This window comes from Gavia stellata, chromosome 2 (assembly GCF_030936135.1).
Source record: "Gavia stellata isolate bGavSte3 chromosome 2, bGavSte3.hap2, whole genome shotgun sequence".
NCBI lineage: Eukaryota > Metazoa > Chordata > Aves > Gaviiformes > Gaviidae > Gavia > Gavia stellata.
This window is the reverse complement of record NC_082595.1, coordinates 110,829,815-110,845,767: the sequence shown is the minus strand read 5'-3', so window position 1 is coordinate 110,845,767 and position 15,953 is coordinate 110,829,815. Positions and strand designations below refer to the sequence as shown.

General features: G+C 41.4%; 1 protein-coding gene across 1 annotated transcript in view; it reads right to left on the bottom strand.

Annotated features, from left to right (window-relative positions):
* The window catches only part of KIF13B (kinesin family member 13B), a 125,394-nt gene extending 109,898 nt beyond the window's left edge, over window positions 1–15,496 (bottom strand). The window contains exons 1-2 of the mRNA XM_059832010.1: window positions 15,442–15,496; window positions 4,656–4,749 (exon numbers count right to left, since the gene is read on the bottom strand). Of these exons, the coding sequence (XP_059687993.1) occupies window positions 4,656–4,749; window positions 15,442–15,496 (149 nt within the window). The remainder of the gene's footprint in view (window positions 1–4,655; window positions 4,750–15,441) is intronic.
* Between the last annotated feature and the right edge of the window lie 457 nt (window positions 15,497–15,953).

Sequence of the window (15,953 nt, the reverse complement as noted above, 5' to 3'; positions counted from 1 at the left end):
ACTTCTTCAAAAGGATTAAAAGGTTCTTCAGCTTTATAAGAAGAGAAAAACTACCGAAAGTTTTAAAACACTGGGCTGTTTATTTCAACCCAACTGCTGCCTAAAGTCCATCATTCATCTGAAATCAGCGATTTATTACCTGCTTACTGCATAAGTAGGATTTTTTTTTTTTAATTGGTCTTTTTTCACTAAATTCTGTGAGTATTGGTTTTATTCTCTCAACAATCTTTAAATTCATTATGGAAGAAATTTCTCTTTGGGAGTATTATTATTAGTAGCCACAACAAGGTAAGCACAGTATACCTACAGCTCTGAAAGGTGACCCTGTTTTAATTACAAGGAAAGTGGTCCAAAATTATTTCTCCCCACAACCTTTTTCAGGGCCGTCATTTGTCTCAGAAAGAAAATGGGAATTGGAACGGTAGAAGAATCTTATAAAAGTAATTCTGTATAAGTAAAATATACTTGGGCTTCGTCCAGTGCCTCATCAAAGCAGAAATCATCAAGCTCAGATGTTGCAAGGCTACAAAAATCCTCAACTCTAAGATAATAGTACACCCCTTCTTAGTTTCCAAAACTCCTTAGAAAACAATAAAATTGAGCGTAATTATCACATCTTCACGAGGTAAAAACATTGTCTGTGTGAATATACAAAAATAAACTGGTTTAAATCCAGGAATAGATACCTTAAACGCAAACTGCTTTTAAAAAATATTTATAAAGATACTCAATTATTGAAGTATCTATTACAAAGCACTAATTATAAAGTTATTACAATAGCTGAAAAGGAAAAACCCAGCCTGGTTTAACACACTTGTCAGCTTCAGTTAGCTTCACTCATTCCTTGGAATAGTTTTTACCCTGTGCCAGTCTTTGGAATCTATCTGTTCTGCAAAACAAGAGGGAAAGCATCTATAAACCACAAATTGTGACAAAAGTACACACTTGCCAGCACTCCTTTCATTTTTAAGCAGTCTCTTAATAAAAAGGCTCAAAGGTGGTTTGTTGGGCAGATTTAATAAATGCTTTGTTTTACAAGTGTCATGGCTCATTCATAGGCAAGTGCCAGACTAATACACAACTGATGTCTGAGCTTGTATCAGTTACACAACAATTACAGTTATGTCTGCAGTATAGAATAAAACTCCTTTGTCAGACCTGTCAAAATTAATAATTTTTTAAGTCTTTTTAATAGGTCTTGTTTGGGAAATGTAAAATGACAGCACAAGCAAATTGTTAGTTTAAAAAAAAAAAAAAAGGCTATAAAGGAGCCTAGAGTAATTAGAGTCTATTTGGAGGTTTTCCAAAAAATTTATTCCTATAAACATTCCAATTGTTGCCTAGGACTTATCTATTCACTTCAATCAAAATTAGTTCACACCCTCTTTCAAGCCCTAGCCACCAAGTAATAATGCTATGAGTAACCTTTGCAGCACCCAGTAAATCCCGTGTTGACAAAGAAACTTTAGCCTTGCCCTTTGCAACAGAGAGAACAGACAACTACATAAGGCAAACAAAAAAGTTGACAAGTCATGCTAATGATACCGTTCATTTACAGCGAATCCCTGGAGGTTCACATATCCTTGAGAGGGGAGATTTTGACTTAAAGAGGTCATTTTGGGAAATTTGTGACAAAACTCAAGGCTCTGTAACAAATAATTTTGTGAAAGCAACTAAAGAAAAGGTTGACCATTTTCACACAGTTTAATTTTCATTTTAATACGAGAAACCACCACTCAACCAAACCCACCCCCCAATAGCCCAAGGTTAGTAACAAAGCCTACCCAGCCTGGAGGTCATCCAATAGATTTTAAAATTGATCTTTTGTGTGCGATCAGATTACTGAAACCTGCACGGTACTATTAAGGATTGCTCAATAAAATAACCGTTGCATTTCTCTATCTCAGGAAAGGTCATTTCTTGATTAAGGAATAACTAACAAGAAGATGCTAGATTTCTGAATTCATATGAAAAGAGACTTCTTTTTTTGAGAGTGTTTTACATGCATTTATCAATCCTCAAGTCTCTAGAGAAACATGTAAATAATACATTCAGTTTGTACATGCAGGAGAAAGCGAGGTTGATCAGTTATCACCTGGATTTTCAAAACATTCTTTAATTTTTAATGGAAAATTTGAAACACAGCTAGAGACACACTTTTTCACCAGTCAGGTCCCACACACCTCAAGTTGGGTATCTGTCAAAACATGAAATACATAAAAAGGGTGGGCATTTCTGACTTTTTCTGTACACATTCATCCTCAGGTCCCATGGGAAATCAGGAGAGTCAGGTGTATTGCTTAGGAACTCCAAAACCTGCTTCTCCTTTTTAATTCAGAGACAAATGAAAACAACATGTCAGGTATTTGCCATTTTAACTGTTCTGACTGGCAGAGATTTCTTTGCAGATGGACAGGCACATTATGTAGATCTCTGGCCTGCGAGGACCACCTTGGGGCAACAGGAGAAATACGTGTAACTCTGCCACCAGCTAATTCACCCATTAAACTATTTATTTACACCTACCCAACTCCCAGATTTAGTTTCTACCAGAGAGGAAGGAAGTGGGAAAACATGCCTATTTCCAAGTCATCAGTTGTTTTTCCAAATGTCACTCCCTGCACCAGCGTGGCTGAGTCATGACAAGTGGGGACATGAGAGCACAGATTTCTGTTTCTAAAAGTCTTTTCCCAATTCTTAAATTGATCCCGGCATCTTACTGAGAAATGCAGCAAAGCTCTTAAGAATTTCAAACTTATCCTGCTTCGCAATCATCTAAAGAGTGTATTTACAATATTATTTGCTTTTCTCTATTTAAGTAAAAGCACTCTAGGTTTGCCAGAATTCCTTCAGCTCACTTTAGACAAGTCTGAAATCAAAATGAATTATTTTATGGCACAAGGCAAAGTTGTTGACGGTGGATTTGGAAACAGAAGCAGAACCTGAGCATAAATTAACACCAAAACTTATAAAAACAGTAACTAAAACTAACCTTTTCCTTGAGCTGGTATTTAAGATTCCTCTGATGGAGCTGCAGAAGCCAAGACAATTTAGCAGCAGCCTCTCTCAGGGGTATCACATTCTAGATAGGACCCTGTTCCAGATCCTCACTAGTCCAACTATGTTTTGCTGTCTCACCGTTTGCAGGCGAATCTTTAGCGCAGTTAATGGGCCTCCACTTTTCCTTCTTCTATTAAATCGCCCCACATAAATTTACTATGCATCCTGCTTAGATTAGCAATGGGTATTTGTGAAAATGCAAATGAAGTATTCTTCGGCCTGGCATGCTGGGTTCTCACACTGGCCTCACCATCTCATCTGGGACGTCAACACAATTGCCAACCGATTCCTCCCTTGCCAGGGGGCACGATAGGCATTATGTATTCTCTCATGGCCATGGTATGAACATTTTTTAAGCATATATCCGTGAGTATAAACTATGCAGCATTTGATCAGTTGCCATGTTTTAGAGAAACTATGAATAACATTCTTAATACAGCTCTGGCTGACCAGGCTTCTGAGAATCTCAGTTTCCTGCCATTTTTAGCAGTTTTAAAGGCTCAAATCAGCATAGGTATTTGGCAGCTAAACAATACACATGTTTCTGGAGGAGGCAGATATTGATACAAACAAAAACACCCCACCACACACAGCCTGTTTGATTCTAAGTACCTTCTTAAAGCTCTGGTCCCACTGTCTATAGTAAGTCTTTCAGCTGATGACAATAAAACATACATATTAAACCTAATTATCTCTCTGCTTTTCCATTTACTACCACTTGGGTTTGAGAAGTTTAAATTATCAAAGAATACTTCTACTGACCACTGACATACAGTTTAGCTTTACATGAAAAAGCTATGATATGTTGCATTTAAACAAAGCTCTTCTATGTGTTTAACTGAATTTCTCTCATTTCTGTCACCCTTAAGACCACTTTTCTTTTTCCCCCCAGAAAACAAATCATGATTGACTGTACATGTCCAGTAACGGGTTTTGCCTTTTCTTGCACCCTTTATTTTGTTTCATGCATACATTTTCTCATTTCCTCCCCTTGCAAACAAGCAATAAATAGTCACAACCTTAACCCTATCAATTATTACAGGACTTTTCAGTTTCACAGTAGTTTTAACAAATTGATGCCAGTTCCGACATAAATTGGTCCCTACCCTTAGCCACCTTGCCAAGTATTTTTGATGCACGTAAACGCCCCACTGTCAAGACATTCCTCGAGCTATGCCTCTCCAGCATGTTCCCATTCACCTTCTTACACAATGAAGACAAGCCCATTATGAGAAAATAATTGTGAAAATTAATTTCATTCCAAAATGACAAACTGTGCCCCACTCAAATTATTTTGCTGATTTAAATTTCTCCTGTTCCATAATAGCATGTGAGAAGAAATGAAACAGTTCACAGACCCATTAATTGCTAACACATAGTTTAGAGCAGGAAGCAAATACAGTAAGCACTAGGTTTTCAAAGCATCTTCCCAGCATGGTAAAATCAGCTTTATTTTATAGATGATGGCAATTACACTGCAGAAAGAATATATATTATTTTTTAAACTGGAAGCCCTCTATCAAGGCCTACATCTCCTAGTTGTTAGCCTCATATTTAATTTATGAAACCTGACCTTCCTAATTCAAAAATCTTACCTGGCATCTCCTTTTGAAAGGTTGGTGTTTACAGGATGAAGAATAACCTTGTTTGCATCCACATCCACCACACATTTTGTATGCAGATCAAGCTCTATAAAGAAATGAGAAAGTGTCAAGTGCCGCTCCTAAAGCACTAGGATTATATACACCATTACTTCCTCCAGACACCAAATTTATTCATGCATTCTGACAGCCACCCACCAGCTAGAGAATAGAAACAGGACTATTGCCAAATTCCACTTCTAGAGATATTCTGACGGGATGGATCCTGTCCAGCTTTAAAGCATGCACTCTTTTCAAAACAAGAAAGAGCACTTAGGTTTTACTGAAGGACAATCAGCATATGGCAGGATGAAGGCAGGATGAAATTTCTTCTGGGCAAGGAACCATTAGGCATGGAACCACTTTGACAGCTCTTCTTATTGCTCTCTCAGTGCCTCACAGGCTCGGAGGGAAAGCTGCCCCTACCATCTGCAGCACATTTTCCCCAGCCACTGTTGTGATACCGCAGCATGCCACGCCAGCTGTTAGTCCTGGGGCACCTGCTCGCAGAGATTCAAGTCCCATGAAACATAATTTAGGTGCGAGTGTGTAGAAAAGGGCCTATCCTTCCCCACAGGCTCACAGTCAGCTGGAAAGCCCAACGCTTCCAAATGACGCTAAGAAATGGGATATATACGATGAGTAATGAGAATATTTGGAATGTATGTGAATTCTCAGCCGTAGAGGCGGGGAAAACAAAATAAAAGCTTCAGATAACACTGACAACTGTCCAAGGTATCCACCCAATGACAAATGGAATTAGATATCAAAAAAAGCAGCCACTTGCAATCACAGTCACTGCCTACAGACATCGGAGCCTGGACATAAGCAAGACCAGTACTATGTTCTTCCACTCCGATGCCAAACCTGGGAAGTGCACCCAAGTGCCGATACCTATAAACATGACACACTAATCACACCCAGCAGGCACTCTGCAACACCCTCACATGCTGCATGACGAGGGGCTACGCTGCATAACCTCCATACCGGGTTCAACACCTCAGCTGAATCACCGAAATATGCTCATGCCTAATCATGTTAATTATAATCCTCATCCTCCTTCATCTCTGCTCTTTCCTTCTTTGTCACTGTACTTGCTCTTTCACCTTACAGCACCTTATAAACTCAAGACTGAAAATCTCTCAGGCAAAGACCGCAGATCTTAAGTATTGCGCAGCACCTCGCAGACTTCTTGCTACTGTTAAATAAGATAATAAGAGGAAGTTTCTTCCACAGGCATTTTTTGAAAGAAATGTTATAGCGTTTTGCTACTTGAAACACAACAAAGCATGCCAAAGCTCGAGATTACTGATCATAGCAGGCAGTCACATGAAACTGAAATCCTTCTGAACAAAACTACTCCTCTGTTATTAAACTGTGCTTTTATAGAAGGAAGAGACAGACAAGTTTCAGAAGCCAGTGTTTATTTTAATTTCTCTCCACACCCTGAAAGCCAATTTACCTATTATTAGTATGCAATACATGCTTGCTTAGATGAAATTATATTCTTCATACATCGCATATCCGACAAGCCACTTTATCTTGGTCTGGCTGGTTAGTGATTAACATTCTGTATTGCATTGACCTGCTTTTCCCCAGCTACTGAGGAAGGCTTTTACATGCTACCTCCCTTATGCAAAGCATAAGGTATGCGCACTCTGTATATAAGCAGTATGGTCTCTATCACGTTTTTTAATTCATCTCTTGAAAGAGAATGCTGATGGCAGGTTTTGCATCCATGACTGCACAGTGAACTCTAGGTCTTGCTAGTGTTCATTAAACCTCTCTTTGTGAAATACCTTTAAGAAAGCACACAAACAGGATACAAGAGTTCCTTAAAGTCGTATATCCTCCCAGGAAAAGAGAAAGATTGAAAGCCAATTTGTCATGTACAACACACCTTGTCTGATTATTGTCATCAAAAAGGTAACGTTAAAATCCCTCACCTAGGCATCCTGCAGACAGGGGACAGCGCGGTTTCGGAAGACAGGGTGAGCCAACCTCACAGCTATTGCCAAACAGGGAGGTCTCAGCCCTTCCTTCTGCCTACCTGTGCCTGTTGCTCACCTTCCACCACTACCGTGCTCAGCAGACTGCTCTGTAAGTCACTTTAAGTTACTTCAACAGCAGAAAACTACCCAACATGAAAAACAGATGTATTCAGCCACGTAGAAAGTTACACAAGCCCAGTGAAAGGTCTGAAGAACGTCAAAGTCTGCGCAAAGAAGTGGGTAGACCTGTACGGGGGGGAGAGAGGAGGCAGAAGAGTGAGACCTTCCCCCAGCAGAGATGAACAACTGCTACATCAGCTCATGGTGTCTCATGAAATAAACCCCTAAGAAAGAGTTATATTCAGCCTTTAAGCTGGGTTATGTACCTAGACAGCCTTAAGGCTACTTATCCCAGTTACCCTGGCAAAAGACTCACATGGCAGCTCTCCTTTTAGCTGCAGAAATAGTTTAAATTCTGTTTTAATAGCACATCATACACTTTCTACAAATTCTGGCTCCATTACAAAGTATGTTCTTTGACTGATTTCTGATTTCTTTAATGCTTCCGAGAGATAAATCTTGTATTAGCCACTACTGAAAATCGTATCATCATAATTTCCACCTCATTAAGTTTTTAATATTACTAAAGCAGGTTAGCCTTATAGGCAAATTATCTTCTTGCTCTTTTGGATATGATCACACAAGGACTCCACCCCTACTTTTACTAGTTTCAGTATCTCCACGGTAAGCAGTGTACTTGCTGGCCCTGAATAAGCAAAATTAGGATGCATCAAGATAAGATGATAAGCATGCACATCTAAAAACACCAACTAGTTCATCTTGTAGTAAGGACTCATTTGTTGAGGCTTGGTATTATTATTTCTTTCAACTATACAGTTTGGTTTTTTCAGGCATCACAAAATTTAGGAGAAATGAAAAGATGAGAGAAGTGGCTCACTGTCAAACTTTGGAGATTTATCACAAATCTCGTAGCTCAAGGTTTAAAATCTCACCTATTATTATTGCTAACCTGCTTCTATCTTCAGTCATTAACAAGCAAACACAATCAACTACTCATTTGCTTCATCAAATCAAGAAACTAATCAGCTAATTGCCTTTTGAAAAATTGAAACTCTCAACATCTCAGGAAACATTTATTGCAGGGAATGAAAGCCTCTTTCATAGCTTCGGAGTAAGAGAGCTGTGACGTCCATAATAAAAGGGTAACACGTATCTTAGTCACTTTCCCACATCCACATTTCACAGCTGTAGAAGTGTTAAGCAAAGCTGGGCTGACTGCAAGAATAATTGTCAAGTCAAGTGGGTCCAAGCTACTCACAGAGGGTCTCTCACATGACTTATTTCACATGTGAAACTGGAAGGTGGGGCCTGAAGGAGGCCATTCTCCTTTCCACTTCCCTTGATTTTCCAACTCCTCACAAAAGTTTTCTAAGACAATACAAACCGGGATTCAAGCAATGCAGATCTTAGCTGAAACCACACTCATGTAAATCCTAAATGACTATGCCTTTTATAAGCCTTATGAGTGCTGTAAAAAAGAATTCACACTACCCACATACACGTTGGGATTTTTCACTAGCCTACGAAATTCGGTGCGTTTCAAACAGGGTGGAAAGGTCAGTAAGCAAGAGAGAGCAAGAAAAAGCAGGAGCAGTGTACCACCACATGCAACGGTGGATTCCGCAGGCGCTGGTATATTCCCAACAACAGGTAGGAGTTTACATTCCCTCTGTAATAGCAGTCACACCTCTGGTAATCATAAACTCTACACAGCCGATTTTCCACAACGGTGTTGGGAAACATAGCAGAGGTGCAACTTTAAAATGTACTAAACAGGTTTGGGGCAGAGACAAAGAGCGTATGTGACTCCTGGAGGAAGGGGAGAGGAGTATTTTGGAAAAAGCTGGACGTTAACTCTGGGAAACCTCCACCTTCATTTACGGATCAGTTAGGGAACTGTCTTCGAAGATTAGCTGCAACTAATGACAACAGTGCTTGGATAATGATGTACCCAACTCACTCCCTCTAGTAGGGTACGGAATCAAACCCAGCTGCATCAGGTGGCGTAACAGAAACAGCTGAACTGCCACGATGGAGCTTTTTCAGCCACTACCCTAAAAAGTCATCCCACTTAAGGTTACTGGATTTCAGAACCAAACAAAATGATTCTAACAGATAGCTTTTACAGGGCAGTTTGAAATAATCTTAAAATGAAAGATGACACAGTAAATAAGTTTGTCTGCAATTTATTAAACTAGTGGTTGGGACCATGGCATCATAACAGCTTTCAGTACAACTGCCACAGTAGCTGAAAAGTCCGTTACAACTTACTTGACCTTCCATATTTGCCTCTATTTTTTCACACTGTATAAGATGACTTAAGTGAAAGCATTTCCGAATTCATCAAGAGCCTTTATTTCGATGTAGATTTTTCCATCAGATTTCAATTTAAGAAATTAGTTTCTTATGGTCGACAACTTTTCAGCCCTTTCGTATACCATTTGTTCCTAAACCCCACTGAAACAAAGATGTGAACCTGGTGTTATAACACAAGTAGAATAAAATTTGTGAAAGATTTCTCCTGGTCCCACTACCAGGGTTAAGGCAGCTGCACCTGCACCGACACCTAAGGACCCCTTGGAAACAGGACATTAGGCTCGACGGTGTCATGGGGAACCAGCACGGCTGCTCTTGTAGAGTTTCAGAAAAGCTAACTGAAGTATAAAAAATAAAATGTGAAAGGTTTACAGTGCGTGTACTAAGCTCATGAGCCAAAATTGGCCCCAAATACAAAAGCTCAACATAATTTCCTGTAAAGACAGAAATTTTGTATTTTAAATTGCCAGTAGATTTTCAGGAGATTAACATTCCTTTGAAGGTTAAAACTGGAATGGTGCGGCCTGAGCCTTCAAGGTGAATTGAGTAAGAGATTACAGTTGGTTTCTTGTACCTTTCTTGGTCTGAAAAAGCAAATGGCAATAACACTGAGAAATGTTTAAATAGTAACTTAAAAATATATGAGAGTTTATTTATCACACAAATTAAATGAATGTCAACTAAAAAAAACAGAGGCTGTTGGGTTTTTGGTTTGGTTTTTTTTTTTTTTTGAAAAAGAAGTCTGAAAGCAAGTTCAAACACAACAGGTCCTCAAGTTTTCCTGCCAATATTTGTTGCCTTAGAGTGACTTTTCTTTTTACCCTTTGCTATGTAGAAGCCAACACAAATTAAGGAAAACCTAACTGACTATATGAGAGAACGTGAAAATAACTTACATCTAAATGACAATGCTAAAAGCTTAAATGGAAAAAAAATAGCATAATAGTACTTTTAGGGCATTAATTATAGCTATAGTGACTACCATGTTCTGGACAAAAATACAGTAATTTGACTTGTCCCTTAAGTCCACCAACATGAAATCTACGCAGGCATCTTTCAAGCTTCTCTACTATATTTATATATATATAGTTAAAGATCATTAAGTATGTATGAGCGCATCTGGAAGAGCACACAATACTATCTAATCTTGATGATGAGGTATAAGTCAACTCGAACTCATGAGCACACTGCACGCAAGCAAGCTCTCCTCACATGTTAACACTACATTGTCCAAATGGTAAAAAATTTATTCTATCTTCTCCTGCTTCATTTTCTGCGAGAAGAGAGCTTGCCAAATGGCTTCGGTAAAGGCACTCTGTGTATCTGGAGATTAACCGTACTCACAGTCAGTTCTGCTGCTGCATGCGCTTCTCAGCTCACAGAGACTAACTAAATGAGTCTGGTGACTGTCTGATGCAGCAAGGAGCTCTGAGGAAGTTCAACACACAACTCTGTGCTGCCGCTTTGTTCCGGGCTTCAGAGTTAACTGGAATGAAATGTTTGCTCTGCCACCAACCACCCAAAAGCCAAGGCAGAACTATTCACAGGGTGTGTATCTGATCTTCTATTGACTTCATGAAATCAGAGCAGCAGGGTAATCTCATACTGCGCTTTAGGCTAGCTCTAAAGATGTAATTAGCACAAGAATTGTTCGCCTCTGTGGCATTCACGTTGGACTGACTGGTAGTCTGCTGGTTCTTTGGCAGTGGGAAGTAAACTTGTAACACCTCAGGAGTTCTTAAGATACAACTGCCTCACCAAGAAACGCAAGATGAAACACTAAGTCTACATGCTTTACCCATTTGTCACCATACCTCTAGGTCAATCCTGCTCATACCGCAAACGCTGTTTTATAGGTTATCAGCAATCACCAGGAAATACTAAAAACTCTAAGCACTCATCTATGACAAGGATAATGGTGAAGAAAAGTCTTGTGTTTTGCATATTGCCATCGGGATACAACAGGTGCCATTTCATTTACTCTAATATCATAATTAATCTTGTAAGACTGCTTGCACAAACTCCAATTTATAGATAAATTGTTTCTGTTGTAATGTCCAGTGGAAAAAAAAACAAACCACAAACAAACAAAACCACCAGAACAAACCCCACTTCCTCCCCCATAATCAAAAACATTTCAAGTGACTGGAAATGCAACCTCCTCCAAAGAGTACGAGGACAGAAAATTAGCACCTAACACCACAGTCAGAAGCTTGCACAGATACTGAAGCAATTCCTTCCTTACAAGCACTGGAGACAGAATCTTTATCATCAAAGCACAAAAGGATCCCTGTTTTAACACAGAAACTAGTCTGGATGAATATACACATTAACATAATAGATACCTGAATGTATATTTAAATTGGAAGCTATAGGTCTTACACCACAATCCTACAAAGAGTTTAATCTGGCAACGTTGCCGGAATACAGGCTGTTGTCCCATACAGTTTAAACCTGGCACACCCACACCACCACTCCCCACCTGAGCTGTGTGAGGCCCCCACCCACCCTGCCCAGCTTTGCACCAGCACCGGTGCTTCTCTTGCTCCTCAATAAATTCATTCAAAGCGCTAAACACATAATTTTTTGCAGTTAGTTTTCTGCCTTTCTTGTTCAAACAGAAAAGTATTAACCCAAGTAAGATGGAGCAACACAACAGCAGTAGTTTTGACTGGCTAAAGGCATCATCAGCCATACCCTTGAGCGTAAGTCCTATTCTTTTAGTACTGACAAAAGATGTTAGATTTTAATTAACACTACACTGAATGGATTCAAAGGCACAGAGAAACACAAGGACTTAAACGTACTTATGGGATGCCCGTACACCAACATCACCTGAAAACAAAATATTCAGCAAGACAAATATTAATTAAAAAGCCTCCAGTGGTCTTTTGCTTTGCTTCATGGTATGGCTTGAGCTTTGCACAGCGTTTACCTGACATACAATGAATATCTGCTAAGTGAAGACAAACACTGAGAGTATCTGTAAAAGGAAATCCACTGCAACTCTAAAATACACCAGCAGAAGACCTGAGACTGTTATCAAAAACCCATCTGAAAAAGCAGTGCACTAAGAAATACTTTCATGAATGACAAAACCAAGAAAACAGAAGACTAAGAGTCTTACCTAGCAAAACAGTGCTCAATTATTTAATTCATAACAGCATGCTAATCAAGACCCTGGTTTGCGAAGTAGAAAGCATGCAAAAAAAGAAGCGACAATTGCTACCTAGCAGAGCCTACAACTGTGGATGTGACGCTGCAAGCGTGTTGACAAAGTAGTAGTTTTACAAAAGCATGGCTTCCATACATAATTTGTAGGATTGGGGTCTAATTTGAAGCAAGATGCAAAAAAAAAAATAACCTAGATGCAAACAAAAGTAACCTACGTCCAATTACGAGTGCTTCCCCTCACTGCTAAAAGTGAGTATTATAAGCTTAGTTTATAGATTGCCACTTTGCAAGAGAATGAAGCAGGACCCTCAATACAATCACCTTGAACTGCGAGTACTATGAATAACCAAGTGTTTAATACAGAAATCCCTTCAACATGCATGCAAGGAACCTATTACACTTTTATGAGCTGTATAAATTAGTAATAGTTAAACATACCGCTTTTATTAACCTAATAAACCCTCGCCTTAAGAAATTCATAATTCAAACACTACAGACAACCACCACCACCACCACAAGTAAACACTGAGAATATTTCAAAGCTTAAATTTCCACGGTTGTAACCATCTGACAGGTTTGCAGTTTTAAGCCCTTCGGTGCAGAGGGAAGGAAAGAACATTACTCGTGATCCTGAAGAAAACAAATACTTGCTTCAGGTCCAAAACCCCAGAACTTCATACAAATACTACTTAGAACAAAGTGCATATTAGAGAACTTCCAAGAAAGCCACCTCCTGCCTCAAAGCCTATTAAAAAAGCAAAGCCACAGAAGTCTTACAACTGGATGACTCTTCAGAAAATCAGTTAAACAAATTCTTAAATTTAACATTACATAGATTAAGAAAAATACTAGGCTTCATATCACTGTTTGTATAAATTCTAGGAGCATCAGAAATACTGCATGGAGGTACCAGTTGTTTAGAACTGACCAAAACATCCGGACTGTGACAAATAATCCCCTCAGGAAAAAAAAAAAAAAATAAAAAAAATTCCAGGACATTTTGTTTCAGGAAGAAAGACATTGATCTTTTAGGCTAGACTTACACGGATTTAGGTGTCACTCACAAAATAACAGGACGCTTAATACCTGCAAAGTGGTTCTTACAGAGAGGAGGTACAGCCCGACTGCCAAGCTATGTGCCAAGCATGTGGGGTTCAGGTCCCTCTTCTCTCTGATGAACAGCAAGGACTGATACTCAAATGTCCCTCGCTCCTGGATGAGCCTCCAAACAAACAGGCTACAGTCATCCTCTCTAGTCCATTAACATTTTTAAGTTTATACAGAATAAAATAACTCTGATAACAAGATACATTCTCCCAGATTGATGCAGCTCAGTGTTAGGATATTCCCCAGGAAGGCAGAAGCTTCAAATAGATGTACTGCTCTAAATCCATCATCTTCCATCATTTTTTCCCCTTTACTTCCACCACTTCTTCCCCACATCTATTTTCTGCAGAACTCAGTCCCTAGCTGGAGGCAGCCTGAAGACCACTACACGTGCACAAACTCGGGGCTGAACATATGTATAATATACGCCAGGAGGGAGAGGTGCATTATTCATCCTTGGAGATTCAAAACTTGACTGAATGAGGTCCTGTGCAACCTTACGTAATTTGACCTGCTCTGAGCAGCAGGTTGGACTAGAGACCTCCAGAGGTCCCTTCCAACCTGAATTACTGTATAATCCCAGGGGTAGGGAGCACTACACAGTCAGAAGATGTCTGGGTCACAGCCGAGGAAATGACCTACAACAGGAAAGGGACATGAGCAAGAGGAAAGCCCACGTCTATCACTGGACGAAGGCACCACCTTTCAGCTCCTTTCCATCCCAGCTCCCGCCAACTCCTCCCCACTGTCACTCAATCTCCTTCCAGCAATACTCCACAAGGATGGGTCCCTCCTCAGTTTTGAGGACTGCTACCTGAAATTTAACAGAATGCAGGTTTTGGTCAAAATAGCCTCAATTGCCCTAACCCACCCAGCTTGTAAGGACATCAACTCTTCTCTGTTTTGGATGTGGGACTTGTGGGCTCTTCTGAACTCAGGTTGACATTACCCTGCTTTTATTTTAAAAGGTATGGAAATACTGGATTCAATACTTTAATTCCTTTCAATAAATAAGTAAAAAAAAAAAAGTTAAAGAGTTATTTTATTTCAGAGCACATAGAAGATAAAGGGCTTTCCTCACACACCCCCTCCCGCCCCGCTTTTTGCATCAGCTATTAAACTGACTTCACTTGATTCCCTTTCCCCAAAAGGAATTATTCTGTGAGAATGTGGGGGAAAAAAGTCACCCTACACGTTTCTTGGATTTTTGCCTTCTTCACCTTCCCATTCCCTGGCTGAAGTTGCCTTTTCATACTTGCTTCCTCATAATCTAGAGCAAGTTTTTCTAATTAAGACAAGTAATAAGCATTTAAACAGATGCCTAGACCACAGTCTGATTAACATAACCCTCAGGCAAGTTTCGTTGAGGGAAAAAAACCACCAACCCAACAAATAAAAAAATCTTCGCTTGTCAATTCAGGCTTCCTCTTCCATGTTTTCCTGTTTGTTTTTGTTTCTTTTGTCCTTATAGTGCCTCTGTCATCTGGTTAACTCTGTTCCACGCAGTCACCGAGGGGTATGAAGAGGGGTTACAGAGCTGAGGGCTGAATTAGCACGGGAAAAAACAAACAGAGAGGCATTTTTCCCCCAAACCCCCGAAAGCAGGAAGAAGGAAGAGCTCTCCCAGCCGGGACCAGGGCACAGCCCGGCTGCAAAGCAGGTGCAAGAGGTGTGGAGAGGGGTGTGCCCCGAGGGGAGGGGGGCAACAAAAAAAAAGAATAAAGCCATAAAAGCGGGCGAGTTTAGGAAAAAGATGTCAGGAGAGGGGAGGGAAGACAGCCGCTTCCTGAGAGCAGCTCGCCTTCGCCCACCAACCTACCTGCACCTACACATGCGTGCATGATAAATAAAGAAGTATAGACATACGCCTATAAACACGCCCCGGCGCCGGGACGCACACCTATACACCCACAGGCAGGCGCACCTGCCCCTATAGACACCTATGGGGACAGGCACCCCCGGCCTCCCGCCCCGCTCTGCCCCTCGGGCCCGCTCCCCTCACACGTCCCCCCGCGCGCGCCGCGGCGGGAAGAGGCGCGGGGGGGGGGGTCGCTGAGGGAGGAGGGTCTCACCTCGCCGGTTCATGGGGCGGACGCGCACCGCCACCTTCACTTTGGAGTCCCCCATCGCGCCGCTCCGACCTCCCCGGCTCCCTCGTCCCTCCTCGGCTTCCGTCTACGGAGGGACACCCGGCGGCGCGGGGAGGAGCGCGGAGCGGGGCGGGGGGGTGAGACCGGGGGCGGTAGGAGGGAGGCACCGTGCGTGGCCAACGTCCGGCCGGACTACAGCTCCCAGCGTGCAGTGCGGCGGCTCGCCGGGAGCGGGGGGGGGCAGCGTGGCGCGCTGCGCGCTGGGAGCTGTAGTCCTGCCCGCGGCCCCCGCCTGGAGGGGAAGCATTGCATGCTGGGATATGTAGTCCTCCACTATAGAGGCGTTTCGTGAGGGGGGTGAGCCCCAAATGGCGTTTGTGGGTTGTGTTGTACAACGGGGGGGGCCTCAGGGTCACCCCAGGCGCTGCCACTCAACCCCTGGGTGGCTGCGGGTGAGCCCCATCGCACCTCTGTCCCCTGCCAGCGCCTCGGGC